This window comes from Scaptodrosophila lebanonensis, unplaced genomic scaffold (assembly GCF_003285725.1).
Source record: "Scaptodrosophila lebanonensis strain 11010-0011.00,11010-0021.00 unplaced genomic scaffold, SlebRS2 tig00000085-arrow-pilon, whole genome shotgun sequence".
Classification (NCBI taxonomy): domain Eukaryota; kingdom Metazoa; phylum Arthropoda; class Insecta; order Diptera; family Drosophilidae; genus Scaptodrosophila; species Scaptodrosophila lebanonensis.
Genome location: NW_022060564.1, coordinates 4,216,028 through 4,237,774, shown reverse-complemented (window position 1 = coordinate 4,237,774; position 21,747 = coordinate 4,216,028). Strand labels below are relative to the sequence as shown.

Sequence of the window (21,747 nt, the reverse complement as noted above, 5' to 3'; positions counted from 1 at the left end):
CGCTGCCTGGCTGCTTCAATTTGGATTGCTGCTGCTGCTGCTGCTGCCGCTGCTCTTGTTGTTGCTCTTCTTGTTATTATTGTTGTTGCTGTTGCTGTTGTTGTTGTGCATAAATCAAAAGGTAAATGGCTGCATTTTTATGACTGCCATGACTGCCTTTTGCCGGTTGTTGCCGACGCCATTGCCTTCACCAACGCCGCCACCGCCACAGCCACTGTCGCTCGCTTTGCTTTTATCACACAAACATTCTGTGATAATAAATGCCATAAAAATGAAGAAATATGTGGTTAATTTTATGTGCTGCTTCCTTTTTATATTTTTCATATAAATGTTTTCGCGTTCCTCTTTTGCGACGCGTCGCGGCGGCGGCGACAGCGGCAGCGGCAGCGTTGTCGGCGCTTGAAAGCTACAAAGCTACAAACAGTACATTTTTTCGTACACTGCTCTCCCACTCTCTCGCCCTTCCTCTCTCTGACATTTTGTGTCGCTCTCCCACTTCCTTGCCTGCCGCCTTACACTTGCGTGTAATTTATAATATTTTTTCGTTATTTATATGCGGCCGCCCGCGCCAACGTTCATTTTGCGTTCGTTTTGCTAGTAAATAATTCACATACAAGAAAATTTATGACGCTGACAAAGTAGCAGTTCAAAAAATATATACATACATATATATGTATATACTTGCCATGCTGCGTACATAAAGTACATATATGTACATACAAACATCTGTATTTACTTTGGCATTTAACGCAAATGAGCGCGCAGCTCATGTTGCTCTTGTTGTTGTTGTTGTTGCCGATTCACACAAAAACCGCAAATTATGCCTAAGCTGCCTCATAAAGTAACACGCTCTATACCCAATAAATCAGTCATTTCTTTGAAGGCCAACTCTGCCAACTACCTGGCCTTTGTCATTAGTTGTTGTTTGTTAACCAATTTTTAAAATCCTAAACCTGTCTAATCACTCTAAGCTGTTAGGAATTAGTCGAGTTTTTGTGCTTATCCCCCATATTTATGGGTATTTTAATTTGCTTTCTTTGCCATTTTAGACCTAAATACATACGCACTGCATAGCCGGCTTGGTTACACCTAATCGCCCTAAAAGGGGGCTTATGTCGAAATCCCAGACTTAAGAGTTGTTAACAGTTGTCGGTTCTCAGCAGCAAAAGCTTTACTACGTGCAGTTTGGAATTAGCTGTTCGAGCTGGGTCTAAATAGAAGACTTAAGTCCTCAGTATTAGTATATTATATCTTAATTTAAATGAAGAAAATATGTACATAATCTTTAAAAGATTTAACTATACATGCATGTAACTAGAATTGCTCGAGACATTTAACTGTGTTCTAGAAAAACTCTGATTCAAAATTCGTCTAAAATTGCTCTTTTTATTTAATTAAATGAACAAAATTTTACTAATTTTTGAATTTACAATGAATAAATGCATAATACCTATTAAAATGTAAATTAATAATAATTACAAAAACAACAAAAGAGGCAGTGCAAAAGTTGTTAAGGCCTGTATTACAAACTACCTAAAAAAAACTTGATCTGCATATACTTGTAGAAGAAGAAAGACACATGCCTAGTCGGGTGGGTCGAGTTGTTATAGTTTTTGAAATCGAAAGGATCATACTGTCAAACAAATGGACGGACAATCGATGGAAATGTCTGAATTGACTCAGAAATGATTCAAAAACAGCGTACGATGGCTAGAGTTGCTATAAAATAAAAACCTATTCAACTATTAAAGTAGTTTTGTATCTCTGAGATACTCTGCATATGCCTACCACACATTTGTTTAAGAGTGCAATCGAAACACTTAATTTTAAGTAAAGTTTTATTACCGTCTACTTCTGAATATAAGTTGTTTTTTTTTTTGACTTTGCTCGAGAGCATTACGAAATATGTGTTTGCAATGCATTTGAGTGTTGAAAGTTTTATTGGAATAAAAAATTGCTATTCGTGCATTAACTCGTCAACAGCGGATATAATTAAGAATGCATTAAATTAACAAACCATTAAACTATTAAAAAAGGTCTAAAGTGCACTAAAAACGCGCCTCAAGTCGCTGGAAGAGGCCTACAGGGGGGAACGCGACAAGTGAACCATAGAAACACTCATGTGTGAGAGCTGGGGAGATTAATTAAGTTACACAGACACACACACACACACACACACACAAACAGTCGAATGAGTCCATACTAAATGAGAGAACACGAGCAAAAAAAAAAAAAGAAAAAAAGAATTGTTTGGTAAAACTTTGACATGACGACAAAACAACGATTTCCACTTAAACAACAATAAGCCAGTAGCTGAGGTTGGAGAGAGCGAACAGGAACATGCCGCAAGGGCCACAAACGAGGCCGCATGAACATGAACAACCCACGGAGAAGCGCAGAACAGAGCCGAACAGAAGTTAATCGAAAAACGCTAAACAAAGCAGCAAACAAATTAATTTTTATATGATATTAAAACGAGCGATCCGAGGCGACAAAAGCAACGACGGCAACAACAGCAACACCAACAAAAACGAATGTTAAAAAAAGAGTGTTGAGTGGTAATGGTGGTAATGTCTGGGTCGTAGGAAACAAATCTCGGTGACGGCGAAGACAATGCGTGGTAAAGAGCTGAGCTGGTGCTGACAGGAGCCACACATATACGGCAACACCGAGCAAGAGAAAAAAGGGCGAACGCATACAAGACAGCACAAGAGAGAGCGAGATAGAATGGGAGCGAGCGATGTATCAAATAAGGAGTGTGAGTTGTGGTAGCGCGTGACATATGTGTGAAGATAAAATTAATGTGCGCGACAAAGGAACTTCCGTTAAAGCGATGAGTGCAGCAGCAAGAGAGACTACTCTGAGAGCGAGTTTCCAGAATTTAAGCTCTCAGAGCACAGCGCTCAGCAATTCGAGTGGCGCTACCAGTTGCTCTGCACACGCAAAAGTGTTGCCGTGTGGCAGACCATCTACAAAAAAGGTACTGAGCATGTGAGAGGAAACCTGTAAGGCCACTTGACAAGTTATTTCAGCCATAGCGCATGCGATTTGATTGGACAAAAAATACGCCATATTTGAAAATTGCACGCATGCCGCACTGCTCGCTCGCAACATGCGGCACTGCTCTCACGCATGCAGGCGAACGCAATGCAGCGCTGCTAACCGGTTTTGAGCACCAAAGAGCGACAAGTGAGCAGCAGCTGTAAAGAGCCAGACATATTGCGAGAGAGTGAGAGAGAGAGAGAGTGGGAGAGCGTGAGTGCGAGAGCGTATGCGTACTCTCAATTTAATCTGTCAGTTGTTCGGTTGCTTCGCTGCTCCGCCAGCTATGCGTTGGCCAGCGACAGTTGAATTCAGTTCGAGTTTAGCCTTCGATGCGTTAAGACGTGTTCGGAAAAGAAAAAGCTGAACCAATATTACAATTTGAAGTGAGCTGTCAACTCTATGGTTTCCAAAGACCACAAAACACAACTCACAGAAAACGTTCGCTGTCAACAACAAACATCAAGTGCATCATAATTAAGTGCTAAATTACCTCAATAAATGCAAAAGTGAAACCCACACACACACACAAACCCAAGTGCCACTGACAAATTGTGGACCTTCAAAAAAAAAAAAAATTATCAAATATAAAATAAACCAAAAATGTGCTAAGGCTAATAAAACAACAGCAACAACAACAAGCACAATTTGCGTTGATCCACAAAATATTTACTCAACAGCCATTCAAATAAAGTACCAAGTGTGAAAATTTTTAAAACGCTCGTAAATCTTTGGGATTATATTGAATTAAAATACAGCATTGTCGTTGCCGTCGCACATTTGTGGATTACTCTTTGGCAACGGCACTAAACTAATAATAAAAACACTAAAAACAAATAAATAAAAGCGGAGCTCCTTAGTCCTACACAGTAAAGATACAAACGTATCTTCTGGATTAAGTTGTCGCGTTCCCTTGGATTAACCTACGTTAGTTGCAACAGCTGTTAAAATGGTTGTATTGGAAGGCGGCGGTGGTGTTGTTACCATCGGCAATAACCAGTACTTGCAACCCGACTATCTGGCGCCATTGCCAACAACGGTTAGTATTTAAAAACTAATAATAATAAATAAATAATGGAATAAAATATAGATACCAATTTTTTTTAAAGGCGAGCAATTGAATTAAAATTTTGATCGAGAATGTTATTACAAATACATTTCAAAAAAAAATAGGAGTGTTAAAAAATGTTTGAAGTTATTTCTCCGGAAAAATTAAATGAAAAATTGAGTACACCTATTATTTTCTAAAAATTTGCTTAAAATAAATATAAAAAATCACAACGAAAATTGTTGCCGAACTTAAAGGCTGTTCAAAAAATAAGCAAATGAATTAAAAATCAAATATTATTTAGTTATTTTTAATAGTATTTTAGGAATATTAGAAGACCTTCAAAACTCTATTGTTCAAAGTTTTTAAACATATGTATTTAAAAATGAAATTGCTATTCTATTATCGCACGTACAATATAGTAAGAATTTTTAAAGATCAAGAAAATTCCGACAATTATTTAAAACAATTATTGTTTTCACAAAGCAAGAAAAATGTTGTTATTTAAACAAATAAAGCCTGAAGGAATTTTCATAAACCAACCAAAACTAATCTCCCACACACAACTAGAATTTTTTGACTAAATCTCCATTTTCCTGTTCTCTCTCCCTCTCTATTGTTCGTAATACCACAGATGGATGCCAAGAAGAGTCCATTGGCACTTCTCGCCCAAACATGCTCACAGATCGGCGCCGACTCGTCGGCTGTCAAACCTTTGCTCGCGATGGATAAGAACAAAAAGTCCGGCACCTCCTCATCATCGTCCACGTCGTCGTCATCGTCGAGCAGCGCCGAAATCTCGGCGGCCAAATCGCCAACGCAAGCCAAATCGCCAAAATCGACGACCCCGATCAGTGCGAGCACCACAACGACCACCACTGAAGTGAAACTGGCCTTCAAGCCCTATGAGACGAATGTGCTGAGCCAACAGAATCACAACAGCTTCAAGTCCAGTGCTTCGTCCATCGATGAGCAGCGTCCCAGCTCGAAGAGCTCCTCCACACACGGTGGCGATACTCGCGTGCCGTCGCGCAACAAATCGAATGCCACGCCCACAGACGCCCACCAGCAGCAGCAACAGCAGCAGCAGCAGCAGATGAACCCCAAAAGGGACACAACGCCCACACCGCACGATATAAGTCGCAAGACAGTCTCCCCCGCCGGCTCCTCGCAGCGAGGCGCCAGTCCCATTGTCCGCTCGGGCATGGAGGTCCTGAATAATGCCAATGGCACCGCTCAGCATCCGAAGGAGATGAGCAGCATGGCGGCCGCCGCCGCTGCTGCTGCAGCTGCCTACAAGGCTGCCGGCCCCTACGCCCTCAATCCGCTATCGGCACTCTGCTGTCCGCCCGGCATGGAGCAGCACGCAAATCCCGCTTTTCGTCCACCGTTCGCCGGCGGCTTTTCGCATCATCATGCCGCCATGCTGGCCGCAGCCGGACCGGCAGGCGCTCAGCCCAATCCGTATATCAGTTATCAGCGCATTAAGACGCCCTCGGGCGGCGAGGCGATTGTGCCCGTCTGCAAGGATCCCTACTGTCCCGGCTGTCCCTATTCGGCGCACACACAACAAATGCTGATGGGCGCCCCCTGCCCAGCCGGCTGCACCCAGTGCGAGCATCAGAAATATGGCATGGCCATGATGGGCGCCGGTGCAGCAGCTGCGGCTGCAGGACTACCCCCAGGACATCCCTACTCACAGGCTGCGGCCGCCGCTGCCGCCAATGCTGCTGCCGCCCGTTCCGCGCCCTACGTCTGCAGTTGGGTCGTCGGCGACGCGTATTGCGGCAAGCGTTTCCAGACCTCCGACGAACTCTTCACACATCTGCGCACACACACCGGCAACCTATCGGATCCGGCCGCCGCTGCGGCAGCCCTGGCCCAATCCCAGGCGCAATCGCTGCTCGGCACACTGTTTCCGCCCTCGGCTCTGCGTGCCGGCTATCCAACACCACCGCTGAGTCCCATGTCCGCGGCTGCGGCTGCTGCCCGCTACCATCCGTATGCCAAGCCACCGGGTGCCATGGGCGGCGGTCCCTCACCATTTGGGGCTGCGGGTGCATTCAACCCGGCCGCCGCCGCAGCAGCTGCCGCCCTGGGACCCTACTACTCGCCTTATGCCATGTACGGACAACGCATTGGCTCCGCCGCCGTACATCAGTAAGCAAGCTGCTCTGCGGGGGGAGAGGGGCCCGAAACTGGAGGCTAGTGTTGGGTGTCGAAAGCGCATACCAAAGTGGTGAAGAAGGTGGGAACCGCCAAGATCGAGTTCAAGAGCAAATTGTCAAGCGAGAGCTCAAGATCATTAGGGAGACCTTCGGAGATTTTCGGAGAGTGCAGATTTTTAGGTCAAGAATCAAGCTGAAGACATAAAGTTTCGACGAAACTGCACTTCTTGAATATCTGTCAAGGTCTACGCACACGTTTCTTTCACAATCAAATACGTGTTACGTTTACAATTGAAGCGAGCCCGCGAAATTTGAATTTCTGGAGGGCAGGTAGGGAGAAGGGAGTAGGTTTGAGGAGAAAACGCTGAGAAAGAAAGAAAGAAAGAAAGAAAGAGAGCGCTGTGGTCAGCAGCGTCGCTGTTCTGTGATACTAAACTGTAGTTTTGTCGAGCGCTAGTTACGTCCTAAGTTTTTCCAAGCAACAAAACAACAACAACAAACATTTGCTGTCTCTGTCATAGCCAGGAATATCCGAAATAGAAATGCAAACAAATAAACTCTTAAAGATATAGGGAAACCGTAACCATTACCCAGTACCCAGTCGAAATGGCAATTGCTAATTCCATGAATAAATGATTTCAAGTCGTGGAGCGGCAAACGTTCGTTCGTTCGTTACACACTGATAGCGCTTATCAGCAAAATAATTATTGTAGAATCAACTAAGAACAACAACAACAACAAAGAAAGAACGATATCAAGAAACATTTATGCAAAAAAAAAAAAAAAAAAAAAACAAAAACAACTTGCAATAAAAATAGCTCTCAAGTTCAGTTCGTTTCGTAATTGTCGTGTCGTCAATCATATTACCCAAGCAGCGAAATACTTATTACAACAACAGCAACAACAACAAAAAATACATAAATAAATCAATGGAAACAAAAAGTAAATTAAACAACAAAAGAATAAATGCATATAAAGCAGCAGTTTAATTTTTAATTATTTGTAAGCAGTTTGTTCTCAAAGTTCAACCAAAGTTTAAGACTTAAAACAATTATAAAAGAAATATATTCAGATTTCAATTGAAATGACTTCCAAAACTGTCGCTAAAACAAATATATATGTATGTGTATGTATCTATAATTAAATATTCATGTATAAACATTATAAACAGTTTTCAGTTTTTGCTCATTTGACGTTTGCTAAATGTTTAAACATTGTTTTATTTTGATCATTGCTTAGACTTAGTTATCTACAATTAATTAATTACGATTATTATAATTATATGTATACATATATAGTATATAGTATGAGGTACGATATGCCTAATTCAATAATTTGTTAAGTCACTAATGTGTAAAACAACAACAACATCAACAACAGCAACAAAATACAAATAAAAACAAACAAAACTTTTCATATAAATTATATACTTTGTGTGTCTGTCTCTGTCTATGTGTGTGCGTAAATTCTATATTAATATACATATATAAATATACATATATACATAACTAGATCTGCTACTACACTCTGATTTATGCAAGATATTAACAGACACAAACAGATCAAGATCAAGAACAAGAACAACAACAACAATATAGCAAAAAGTGCGCAGTTAGTATTAATACTAAAAGCAAAATAATATGGAAAATATACATGAAACAATTTTCAAAAATCCAAAAAGACGCAATCTTTAACTCTTTTCAGCCTGGCTCGAATCCAACAACAAATAATTACTGCTGGCAGTAACAGCATAGTTGAATATTTTTCTCTTGATCTTTAAACCGGAAAATCATGGAGATTTTTTTTGGGACTAACTTGGATTGTTCGTAAATTTCTTCGGGAAAATCCAAGAAGTAAAAGGAATTATTTGTATTACGAAAAAGGTTATTAATTACAGGTAGTTGTGGTTTACTCATCTGGATTGCCTTTCGAGCAACCTCAACTTCTAAATGCAAATAGAAAGGAGCAGTTTCAATGTTTTCAAAACCAAATAGATCTGCTTTGGAGTCACATTCGATGCATATACCTTCAACTAAAGCTCTGGAAAACTGGCAAAACAGGGAAATGACACAAGTCCACTATTGCAAAGTTTCCTTCTTTAGTTTTAAATTGATATTTCCAGCATGTGTAAGAAAGTCCCGACAAATTTTTAAATGGAAATATTTTAGAGAAATTGAATAAAATCCATAATTTGTTAGTGGTAGCATATTTATATTTGCTTTCAATTTAAGCTCTGATATCTTTCAGGAATTAGTTGGATATAGTGCTAATATTTTAGAGAAATTGAATAAAATCCATAACTTGTTAGTGGAAGCAAAGCTATTTATATTTGCTTTCAATTTAAGTTCTATTATCTTTCAGGAATTAGTATGATATAGTGCTATGTAATTAATGCAAGTTGAGCATTAAATTCTAGCCTATTTGCCTTACATATAAGATCTAGGCCCTCGAGTATTATTGAGCTGCGTAATGAATCCGTATTGAACGTCAAATTCACGTGAACACGACTCTTGGGCACCGCCGTGGATACTAAAATAAATAAGTTTGCTATTCTTAGAAATCAGTTATATGTAAGATCTATAATAAATGGATTGCCTAAAAGTGGCTCAGCATATGGATCCACAGCTTTTGTGGCTTGAGAATGCTCGATAGATGAACAGGCCTGTCTTCATATAAATATATTCATCTTTTTATTATTTGTTTATAAAGAATCGTTTGCAATTTTGTAGAATTTTTACTAGCATCATTAATTAATACCTTCCAGGTCAAACTTTTTGAACCTACTGCTCAATAGTTGCCCATCTGACAATCCTTGTGAGTCTTAGACTCAATTCGAATCGAGAATGGAAAGACCTCACATACTATATAATATGTTTTCAGTGGATTCCGAGAGAAACTCTGCTGTGAGTCGGGACCGCACTTGGGGCATAGCTAGTATTTGAATTCCTCTGTTTTATTTATATATTTTTATGATACTCATAAAAGCCCGCATTTGTATATTATGGCTAGACTTTCTTTCGCTATCAGTTTTTAATCAATTTATTATTTTATTAACAAATGCAGTCAGGCAGAAATTAAAATCCTTCCCCAAAAAGAGTCAAACATTTTAACATTTTTGTTTACATTTTAACTGGAAATTAGTAACATGTAACAATAAATAATATAAATGGACAGAGGGCTGTCTGTCTACCCATTTCATGATTTATTCCATTGAAATGGGAATAACCCGCATAAATTGTGAATCGAATTCGCAAAATTGCATTTGAAATGCGTATACAAATAATTTGTATGCTGGAGTTTTATTTTCTAACCCTCTTCTTCCCTCATTACTCAAAAAAATTGACTTTCATGAGTCGCGGGGGCTGTGTGAGAGAGCCTAAATAATGTGGCCATAAAACAGCCAAACTGAAATTAAAAATCAATAAAAGTAACATCAGAAATCAATTGCCATTCAAGGGGCTACAACACCAATTATTATTCAGCAACAATGTGGCGACTTGAATGCTTGAATCAAAAATGAAATAAAACCAAATCATAAATTTACAAAAACGAAAAAAAAATTAAAACTCAAGCAACGACTCGATTGTGTGTGTCTCATAAATAAATTAATTGTGTCAATATTCAATTGATTTGATTTAAAATTATCGCATTCAGCTGTCAAAAGCGTGTGCGATTGTTCTCAATGACAAGAACAACAGCAACAACAACAACAACAATGACGACGTTTTTCAATTGTATATCAATTTTTTCTTCGTTATTATTATTATTTTTTCCGTTGCTGTCTGAATTGATTTTGATTTGTTTCGCGAACAAACATATGCCAGGGCGCCGTCTGTTTTTCCAAAAGGGGGCTACACTTTACTAACCACAGCTAGGCCCATGGGCATGCTTTTTTGGCCAAGTAACCCCCCCCCCCCCCCCCCCCCCCCCCCCCCCCCCTGGTTACGCCCTTGTACATATGTGCATGTGTATGAAGTATATAAGTGAGTGAGCCAGAATTGTGTAGATTTATCAAGGCACGGCCATCGACAGCAAATGAAGTGCTGAAAGCGATTGCTGCAGATTCGGATTCGGATACAGATACAGATACAGTTTTGTTGAATGTGATTCGTTTGTTTTTTTTTTCGCTTTTTTTCTAATGATTATTAATAATTTTTTGATTTTCTATTTCTGTTGAAAGACACTTCATTGTGCGCCTTGATTGCCGCTTTTTGTGTTTCTGGTTTCAAATTGAATTTATTTACATGCTTAATTTATTTCTTATGTGCATGTATGTATCTATGTATCGATGATGGTGTGTGGTGGTGTATCTGTCTTCTTGTTTGTTGTTGTTGTTGCGCATGTTAGGCAATTTGTTTCGTTGTCAACATTCGTCGGCGGCGCACACGACTATGAACAACAAAAGCAACAGCAACGACAACAATGAACATGGAAACTGTTTGTTATAAATAGTCACAAACACACACACTCACACTTACACACACATACACACACATGCACACATGTACAAGCTTTTGGTTTTTGGGCGCCGTCGTCTTTGACAGCAAACAACTCGCTCGCTCGCTCGCCCGCTCGCTTTTATCATCCAACTCGACCCGTTTTATCACTTTCCTGGCTGTCTCTCCGTCTGTCTGTCTGTCTGCCGACCACACTTCAGCCATGCCTTTCTCTTTTTGTCTCGTCAGCATTGCCATTCGATCGCGCAGCCGCCACTGAAGTTGTGCGTTTGGACTGCCTATTGCAACTGGCTCGTTGGTCTAGGGGTATGATTTCCGCTTAGGGTGCGGGAGGTCCCGGGTTCAAATCCCGGACGAGCCCAAGTTAAAACTCCTTTTTTTTCGTTTTTTAATTTAATGTTTTTTATTGACATTGTTTTTAAGGTTTATTTGTGAACACCTTTCAAATATTAAAATGTTATCTGAGTCGGCTGACTATAAAGGCGTTTTAATTTATAATATTTATAAAATAGCCTAAAAGAGCTCTTTTTAGTTAATCAATGAGTTTGCGTTTTTAATATTTAAATATTTCATTCAAATGTAAATATATGAACTCTATAGACTTTAAAAAAGGTTCTTAATTAATTAACAAGTTTGAGTTTTTTATATTTATTCATGCTTTGTAATATTTATATATAAATATTTATAATCAATTGAATATTTATGAAAATGTTATAATTTTAGTTTATATTTATTTTGTTGAAACACTTTTTCGAGTGTTGTATCTTTAAAATACTTTTTTTTGACTTATGAATGTCTTTTTCTATTTCAAATAACAGCCTATTTACCAACGTACCCAAACATTTAAATCAGGGTAGAGTCATTGACAAGTTTTTTCCAATTATTTAATTTTAAATATACTTATATTTGTTTGAATTAGTGGGTAAAGCTGATTTAAAGGCTTCAAATAATTATGTTATTTGTTGCTTAGATAGGCACTGTTCTAGCTGGTTTATTAACGAGAAGGTATTTTAAGTGATCTGGTTTTTATATGTTAATAATTCCACATGGTCTAGGTTCTATATCGCTCTCGGCACCAGCTGTAAAGTCATAATTTGCAGAATTTAAAATGCTTAAAGGTCGGATCCCTGCCATGGACAAGATTTGCAAGATCATCATGCAAAGAACTATGAACACTGGTAAGATTTTGCTACTGTATGCATTTAGAGACCCCGTTCTTGTATTATATAGAACGTTGCTTAATTACTTTTTAATGACCGTCTATTTACCTAACTCAGAGCTCATAGGGTTTAAAATAATAATATACAAGTAGAACTACACAAATTTCCCCCACATAAATAATGTACAAGTCCAATTGCAAATCTTAAATGTCAAGTTGTCGCCTGATACCAAATCAGACTGGCTGTCTTAATAACAGGAAATCACGGCGAAAATTATGAAGCACCGATGAGCCACAAATAACACTTTTATGCGATATGTGCAATCGGCGTAGCCGCGATTTATACGATCACACGTTCAACTGATCGACGATCAGCCAAGTTTGATTGCCCACGTAGTACAGTTTGGTGTTGGTCTTGTGTTTTGATCATAAATTCTGGCAAGTTTTACGCTTCACTTAATCTATACATCTACGAGTATATGCGACCGGGCCAATAAACGTTTCATAGCCATAAATATTTATACTTGTATGTATAGCTATATGACTTGTCAGTTCTTATGGGGCCATAAATATATAGCGGGCAAATGTTTGCCAACTCACTTTGCTAAGAACATGTTTTACAAAAACATAAAGTCTAGCCTAGATACTTGAAGGGACTTACAGATCGCATAATTATATTTAAATATGCTAAGAAAATTAAATATGTATAAGCAGGAAAGCTTTGGACAATACCGAAAAATGAAATCGAATGCCTATTTTTATAAAGTTTGCTTCAGATCATAACTGATAATAACTCCTCTCCTCCCTCCTCATCAACCAAAAGATGAAATCGATTACTTTGATTAAGCATTGAGATCACGTGAACGCGTAGTCACGTGAATATCGCTATTTAACGACAATACAAATAAAAATCACACGTTAGCTGCACTCGGTTGATAACACCAATAGCTTATAAATGGTCTTATGGCCACTATTAATAGCAATGATTCAAACGCCTTATACCTACATTATTAAAATGGATTTTTATATGAGCTATATAGATGTACGGCGTTTGATTAGATTCGCAATCGCAAATTGTACGATCTCATAAAGAAATTAAACTACAAAGCATTTATCGCTTTTTAAATAATAATGTTATAATAATAAATGAACCACAAATTTCCCAAAAAATGAAATTAGTAACAACGCCGAGCTATCTATCATGCCTCCATGGAAATACCAGTACTCTATAATGAAACATTCAAGTCAATCAGAAGTAGCCACTATATGTGACCTTCTGGGGGAAAAAAATAATATAAGTATTGAAATTCATGATCATCTTACAATTCTATTTAATAAAGAAAGTTCTGCTAATTAATGTAGCGTAGGAGGATTAATGGATTATTTAAGTATTTAACCTTTCATAAGTATTATTAACAGAACAAAATAGATGCACTTATTATTATACTAAAACCACTCAACCCTCATTATCTTCTTGATAATAAACCGCTTAAAACAATTCCTATCTGAGCTACAAATAATAAAATTAAATAGTTAAAGAGCGGTCATTAAAAAGCAATTAGGCAACGTTCTATATAATCCCAGAACGGGGTCTCTTAAGGCATACAGTAGCAAAATGTTACCAGTCTTCGTAGTTCTTTGCATGGTGGCTCTTGTCCACGGGAGGGATCCGACCTTTAAGCTCTGCACCCATGGCGTTACCAGCAAGTCCAAGTGCGACGCTCTTGTGAACACAGCTGTAATAAATTCCGTAAGCCTCAATCTGGCTTGTGTGGGTCTGGAGACTGTGACCGACTGCGTGGATAGCGTGAAGCGTGGTCGCAGCAATATTGTGGTGCTGAGCGGTTCAGAGTATAAGGGTGCTCGCGAAGAGGGCCTCGTGCCCGTGCTTTATGCCCGAGAACGCCCAAAAAATCGTTATATAGCCGTAGCTCCGGCAAATATCAGCCTATCCGAATTAAGTGAGGCTCAACTGTAAGTTATCCTCCTCTATTACAATTCTTAGGCCTGTTTACAAGCAAATACATTTCTAGTGATGTGGATACCAACGATGATTTGGCCCTACTCTCTGCCATCGCCTACAATAATGCACAGGGTCGGGAAATTTGCTCAGAATCGGTTTATACATCGGATGCTCCCGTCATACGCATTTTGAATTCTGCAAAATATGACTTTACAGCGGGTGCCGAGAGCGATATTTTGTTATGTCTAAATGGCGGATCGAAAAATGTCTCCCAATATCAAAGTTGCAACGTTGATGCGGATCTTCAACGTGCCGTCTTCACTTCAAAGAGACAGAATAGGCCCGCAACTGCTGGTCAGCTCAAAACTCTATTTACAAGCATCGTGCGTAACTTTAAGGGACGCTCTGCTCGTGGTTTCGATTTCTTTTCGACTTTCAAAAAAGTCGACGATGTGATCTTCAAGGTACGAATTACTTGGGGCCTTGTTTGTTTGAATGTTATGCCCAATATTTGATTGTTTTATGCTTTTCTAGAACTCTACGGTTGCCTTTGACCTCACACCGACCTACAATAATCGCATTGACGAGGATCAGTTCAATACGTTGCACTGCGATCGTCCGGAAGACCCAATCGATCCCCTTGATGTTGGTGATAATTTGAAGGAGGCACAAATCCGGATTGAACTTGAACAAAAAGGTTTAGTGGAGATTCCTCAATAATCCAATTGAGCAGCAATGTCCTTTGGAGTTAAATAGCGGCATAAATAAGTTTAATGATACTTATTAAGTAACTTTTATATGCCGTCCCAATTATAAATAAATTTAAACAAATTGCATTGAAAGAACTGTGGCTTTTATTTTATAAGTTGTGGAGCATTTCTGCAATATTTTGTTGGGGACTTCAACGAAATCTGCGGATTTATATGCAAAGATATAAATTACCAGAGAAATAATTTTTAAAGTATGCAATATAAACGGAAATAGGATTTTTAAGTTTATGCAAAAACAAGTACATATTAAATAAAATGAAAATAAAAGTAGTTGTGGTGTACTTAGAGAATGGTAACCTATCCAAAAATATAAGTACAATTCTTTTATTTGTCTAGGTTTTTTTTTGTTATTCTGTAATTATTCGGAAGACTTAAAGACTCTCAGACATACAGCCGGATTTGAGAATGATCTGCGTCGGACGAAGGCTGCGTTGGATTTGAAGTAGTACGGGTATTAGAAATTGCTAGAGCAGATGTGTAGATAAGTTAGCTAGAGGATACTACTGAGAAGCCATTCAGTTTCAGTTCTCGAGCAAAGTGGAACTCAATAGCTGCTGGCTTAATCAGAGTTGATGCAGAGCTTATACTTTGTATTAAAAGTTGTTATATCAATTAATTTTGACTACCATTTTAAGCTAATAATGCAAGATTTATTAGAAAAGTAAACATCTATCGGTAATAGAGCTTAGTAGAAAATAGAAACATGTTGACGAGTTGTCCATATTGGCCATATCTAGTATATAGTTGATGGCACATTAGCTGTTCTCGAAGATGGTTAAAAAAAAAGTCTCTGGAAAACTCCAACTAATACCGAGCTCTAGGAAAGAAAATACATGATTTTTTCACTGTTCGACTGTATGAATGCATTAATTGGAAAATATTTCTACTACAGCCACACAGCTTAGCAACTCATTTAGGAAAATAGAGTTGTTTTATTTATAATTCTTGGTAGAAGAAGCAGAAAAATGTCGTATTAAAATGTTAGGCCAACTGTTCTGGTGACTATTTAAAATGTTTGAATTTTTCAACCTGCAATGATTAATGTATTTTAAATCAGTAATTAGGTTACGTTAATGAGCAGCCATTAAGAAAACATTAGAGAAGGTTCTATAAAAGCCATAGAACTGGGCTTTTTGTAGTCACTCAGAAAATGATTCCGATTGTTCTCACACTTTTTTTGGCGGCTCTACAGCCTAATATTGCGGCTGCCAGTGGTTCGTTTAGGCTTTGCACCTATGGCACTACTAGTACGTCCAAATGTAAAGCCCTCTTGCGTGCAGCGAATAGCCAACCAGTTGAGCTGAACCTGGTCTGCGTCGGTCTTGAGAGTCGGGACGATTGTATGAACAGTGTAAGTATTGGCCGCAGCGATCTCGTCGTGCTCTCCCAGCATGACTATCAGATGGCACGTAGGATCGGCCTCAAGCCAATACTGTATGCCCGTGAGAGTAAAAGCAGCCACTATATTGCCGTAGCTCCAGCAAACATTACAGTAGCGGAGCTAAATGACGCCCAACTGTAAGAGATTTTGGAAATATATTCAAGTCCTCTCTGCTAATCTAGGATTCATATTTCCAGTCAATTGGATACGAGAGACCATGGTGCTTTCCATTCCGCTGTGGCTTTCAATAATGCCAGAGGCCGTAATGTCTGCCCGGACTCCTATTTCGTTTCAGACAAGCCCACCATACGTATTCTCAACTCAGCAAAATATGATTTCGCTGAGGCTAATAACGATATTCTCATTTGCCTAACTGGCGGATCTGCTGCGGTTACCAAAGACAATATCGAAACTTGTAATTTTGATACGGGTCTTCAACGTGCGATATTTTCTTCGAATACATTTAGCATTAGACGCCTGGACGAGGTGCGTGGCGTCTTTATTAAATTGTTGCAGTATTTCAAGGGAGATCGTGCTCGCACCTTCAATTTCTTCTCCACCTTCCACAGAGTTAATGATGTCATCTTTAAGGTAAGCATATGCTATGCTTTAAGCATTTATTCTGTACTACATATACATGGGTTATTATTTAAAGAATGACACGGTTGGCTTTGATCTGAGCCCCACCTTTTACAACGGTGTTGATGAGAGCCTCTTCAACAAGTTACATTGCGGACGTCCCGATCTGGAGCATAGTGAGGTGCAGTTGGGAGACGATTTGGTAGAAACAGGAATATTTGATCAAATTCGCAAATATGCGCCGTTCGTGCTTCCCTTTTTGGGTTAATTTGTAATGAGCGTCAAGTTCCTCCCATTTAGGAGATGAATAAATATATAAGTATCAATTGCACATAATATTCGTACTCTTTTTTGTCTGTCTGTCTGTACTGTTTTCTATAACTTATATCTTATACATATCTATGGAAGTATGTAGGCAGCTGTTTACAAAGGGGGGAACAATTTACACATTTATATATGAAAATTAAATAATTAATTTTTTGTGGTTTTGGGATAACTCGTCCACGATTAACCCTTCTAAATCCGGCTTTTTTTCGGGAACTATATTACATATATAATCCTTGAAAAAACATAAGGCTGTTATATTTGAATTATCTTACTATAATTACCATTTAAATGAGATTGTAGTCCGAAGAATGAAACATTTTAAATTTGATTTGGATGGAAAGTGTTTAAAAAAAAAAAGAAAAAAAGAAATCGATGATATTCAGAAATAAAGATAAACAATAATGGATCTATGATAATATAGACAAGCTGCTTTAAATGGTTGATTTGATTTAACGCCTTTTTTTTAAATATCGTTGAAAACTATTTCCAAAGATTCCAAAAATTGCGTATACATATGTTTGGCACTTTTGAAAATAACTTTACATTTCGTTTGCATTATCTTCTCTAGAGTTTTCATATTTCTAAGAAAATCATCTGAAAGAAGGTGTATCGACTATGTTGAAAGTTTTGGGGCTTATCTGCTTATAAAATGTTTATTTTTGGAATACAATTTTTGTTTTTAATAACAAGGCAATGGAATGGTACTTTCCATCTATAACAATTAAACGTACACTTAACCTTTTATGCTCGAAACAATTCCACATGGCCATAAATTTCAAAACAGCTGCTGACGACGACTGATGTGAACGTCAACGTCATTGCTGTAATTGTTGTTGTTGTCGTCGCAGCTAATTAACAGTTTTGCTGTAAATTACGGCAAAGTCGTCACAACTTTAGTTGGGGGGCACCCTGGAGGGAGCGATCCCTGGAACATTTCGACCGTCAATCATGCGCAAAGTGACAGAGATGTGACACCAGGGGCGTATTACACACAACAAGCAGGCACATGCATGCATGCGGACACGCAACCTAACGGATATGTGTGTATCTTTACGTTGCTCAAGTGCTGTTGCTGCTGCTTAGTAACTCCTTAGCACAGCCTGAGAGCACGCATCGTGTTATAATTTTTTTCTCTTGAAATTAATGTCATTGGAAAATTGTGAGGAACACGCAGGCGTTTACGCCCCCGCTGCGTCAAATGTTGTTGTTGTTGGTGTGTTGTGACATTGTTGCCGCTGTTGTTGGCTATTGTCTGTCGACTGTTTTGTTTTACGATAATATTTATGGCTTCCTTCTGTCATTTTCATAATGTTGCGTTTGACACTTTCCCTTTGGCGCTCAACAATATTATCTTACATTAGATGGGCGGTCGAGCTGTCAGGCGATCGGGCATGTTTTGTAAAGATTTCGAATGACATGTGTAGGTGAGACAGTCAGTCGGCCTGTCAACAGAAGCACTTGGCAAAGCCATTTCTTTCAGTTGTTCCCCACAAAAGTCGGCATACTTGTATGTATGGTTATTTCTCATTTAAGTGCTGATGTGTCAATAGTTTTATTGCCATTCGATTCTTAATGTAGATTGGAAATCAGCCATCTCTTCTTAAAAAGAATATTGTTGCTGCATCGTTTCATTTTCCATTAATTATACCATTTATTAATCAGCAAGTAAATAGAATTTTTTTCATATCTGAACTTCTTAATACACAAATTGTGTTAGATTATTCGTATTTTTGAAATATTAATACATATTTTGAACGTATATTTGTTTTATTTAATAGTTGTGGATGGGCGGGCCATAATGCTCGATAATACGATAATTATATATCAAGACCTAGCTATGGGTACAATTTTAGATTTAGGAAAAGCAGGATTTACATTCGGGACAGGCTGAGCTCAGGGAAATTCCAAAACTGCAGTAGCAGTAACACTAAGCTGTCCCTTCAGAAAGCGAGATATGATCTGGCTAGTCTTTTTGCTTAACTATTTTATTTAATATTTCATTCACTTCATTTATTCATGTTTAATCAAACCATGAGAATCTCCTTTAACTAATTTTTTTTAAAAACATACAGTTTTTAAATAAACTACTTTAACTTGAAAATTTGCACGTCTTAATATAAAAAAAAATCTAAACACAAGTAAAATATTAATATTAAATAGAGAATTGTAAGTAAAGGACTGTTTCCCTTTTGAGGAAGAACAGTTGTCTTTGGATTTATTTATTTAATTGAAGGTACTTCTATATCTAATTATTCAAAGGTCAAACTGGAATTCATACTCTTACTGTGTTCTTCATACTTTGTAGAAGCAATTCTCCCAGATTTCAAGACTTAACAACGTTCATCAAGAGCTTATATTAAACAGATGGCTGATGACTGTTATCTCATTATTCATAGTACATCCCACCCGGACCCAATGCAGCCCATATGCATATTTGTCTGCTCATAAATTATAGCAAGGAAACAAGGAATAAATGCGATATAGTATAGTAAGTAGATGCGAAAAAATGCCAGCAACAACAGAAATGAACATAATAAGTCGCCACTGTCGCTGCCGTCCGTTAATTTATGGGCCGGTGGGGCCTTCAGCCAAAGCCGAGGCATAAATACTTCAGCTGTGATTATTATTGGCCACCTACAGTGTCTGCCATCATATATAAACGTATCTGTATATAAGTATCTGTAGCTGTAGCTATTGCTGTATCTATATCTGTCTGCTTGTCTGTCTGTCTGTCTGTTTGTATCTACGGCAAATACCTTGGCCATGTCTGCCGGCAAATTCGTGTGTTCGCGCACTTCAAAGTGATTGCCGCCACATTTTGGAGTTGCGTTTTGTCCGCTGACAGGCAAATCTCGTAACGGCTATGGCGCTAATATATTATTGATACGAGTCGATATATCAGTGATATATGCTTGCGTCGCTGGTCAGTCGTAAATTTCATTTTCGTTTGATTTCTTTGTCGCATTATAAATATTCAAATAAAGTAGCTTAGTAGCGGCGATCGGATTGAGTCGCGCCCCAAAATGAATAAGAAATCAGAAAAGATGAAGAAAACACTCTCGATTTTTATTATGCATGATTTGCATTAATGTAAGGCAGTAACAACAACAACAACACAGTGCTTCTGCACTCATCATCACTTAAAAAAAAATCAGGTCAACTGACTATGTCAGCATTATACAATCAGCAGCAATGTTGACAGCAACAAACACAAACACACAGACATACAGACATACTCGTACAAACAAACAGTTGACAGCCGACATCGGAAATCAACGAAAAGCCATTAATGTTTTTTAATATATTTGCCTTCATAATTTTTAATTAATAATGTCAAAATGTCAGATTAAAAATATTTCATGCTTACACACAGTTCTTGTTGTTGCTGCTGCTGCTGCAGCTGATTGTTGTTGCTGTTCTTGTTATTATTGTAGTTGTTGTTGCTGTTGGTGTAGCTGTTGCCTTTGTAACGCCCTCAGTGCCGACACGATAGTCACTAAGTAAGGTTTGAGGGACTTGTACGTTAATCTGCATATTTCGGATGCAAACACGAAATTCGATGCAAACTTGAATGAAAATCTTTAAAAAACTTTTCGCTTCTTCTGTTTTAAATAATGTTTGTCTATTTATAAATTATTTATTTGAAGTACAAATAGATATTAGCAGAATGTTGTTTATAAACCTTTAATTATTTGCGGTTCGTAGGACTGTTCTTGGACTAGTTTTTCTCCAGTTGGACAGAGGACCTCTTCAAGATCGACTTAGTTTTTCAGTTTCTGAAATTTTTACCATTCATCAACTACGCATGGCACAATCCTTTTCAGGTTATATATATGTTCTAATTAGAGTGATCTCTCTATAATGAACTCTCTCCCTATTCTATAAAAACTGTTCTCTATAGTAATCTTCAGGGAGATCTCTGAACACTTACGGTTGTGAGTCAGTCGGGGCAATTAAATTATCCCCCATGGGGTTGAAGATTTTGCTTTCTTCCTTTTTGTTCCTTAGGTTATTAGTTATTAGTTCATAATTATAATTAAGTTTTATACTCTAAGTACTTACTATTTCTTTAGTTTTTCAGGCGACAATAACGCCTACTCATTGTACATTAATTTTTTATGCTTTCTTATCTTTCAAATTGAAATTATATAAATTATATTATAAATATATAATTATATTATGTATTAATATTCTATATACAACTTTTGAAAGCGTTGTTTGCAGCGATTGGAACTTAAAGCACTGCCGTTTTAATTGAAATAATATTTTATTTATTGTAAACACTCTACATCGACATTCTAAATTATAAGTTTTCGTTATTATGTTTGTTCTTATAAGAACATTTTCTTTAAACAAAGAGCTCTAAAGATTATATTATACATTCGAGTGAAGTTTCAAACTATAGAAAGTCAAATACACTTACATTTCAAACTGCAGTTTGGAAATAAATTAGATTGTATTGACAGACACTGCCTTCTAGTGTACCTACAGATCGGCAGTACGTTTGTATTGCAGATATCGCTAAATATGGCTCTTAAAGATGTGCTTGACCTGCACCTCATGTTGCTGTGAAGGTGGCGGCAACTGACACAGCGGTGGCAACAACGAAAAGTTGGCCACTCTGCCCCCATTATTAAGCCAATTCAGCAGCCACATGCGACAGATAAATAAATAAAATTTGAAACATCGCCGCAACAATAAAAAGCGACAGTTCACGATTTATTAAACGAGTCAGCTTCGGCCCAAATGAAGAGGCAACCAAAGAGGCAACAGCAAGAGCAACAACAAACAGGCAAGGCAACGGCAGCAGCGGCAGCGGCAGCAGCTGCCACCGTTGTTGTCGACATTACTCT

At 38.1% G+C, this 21,747-nt stretch overlaps 3 protein-coding genes and 1 non-coding gene across 4 annotated transcripts; all 4 read left to right on the top strand.

The window, feature by feature from the left end:
- Positions 1–3,371: 3,371 nt before the first annotated feature.
- Positions 3,372–7,355, top strand: LOC115626342 (zinc finger protein Noc). Its single transcript, XM_030521691.1, has 2 exons — positions 3,372–4,081; positions 4,725–7,355. The coding sequence occupies exons 1-2, from the start codon at positions 3,992–3,994 to the stop codon at positions 6,252–6,254; spliced, it is 1,620 nt and encodes a 539-aa protein (XP_030377551.1). The 5' UTR covers positions 3,372–3,991; the 3' UTR covers positions 6,255–7,355.
- Positions 7,356–11,004: 3,649 nt separating this feature from the next.
- On the top strand, positions 11,005–11,076 carry Trnap-agg. The gene has a single exon. It is a non-coding gene; the product is annotated as a tRNA-Pro (tRNA).
- A 2,419-nt stretch (positions 11,077–13,495) lies between these two features.
- LOC115626434 (transferrin-like) lies at positions 13,496–14,679 on the top strand. Its single transcript, XM_030521809.1, has 3 exons — positions 13,496–13,848; positions 13,908–14,301; positions 14,372–14,679. Exons 1-3 carry the CDS (start codon positions 13,517–13,519, stop codon positions 14,555–14,557), a joined length of 912 nt encoding a protein of 303 aa, XP_030377669.1. The 5' UTR covers positions 13,496–13,516; the 3' UTR covers positions 14,558–14,679.
- A 1,078-nt stretch (positions 14,680–15,757) lies between these two features.
- On the top strand, positions 15,758–16,903 carry LOC115626582. Its single transcript, XM_030521963.1, has 3 exons — positions 15,758–16,125; positions 16,186–16,579; positions 16,644–16,903. The coding sequence occupies exons 1-3, from the start codon at positions 15,758–15,760 to the stop codon at positions 16,833–16,835; spliced, it is 954 nt and encodes a 317-aa protein (XP_030377823.1). The 3' UTR covers positions 16,836–16,903.
- Positions 16,904–21,747: the final 4,844 nt, after the last annotated feature.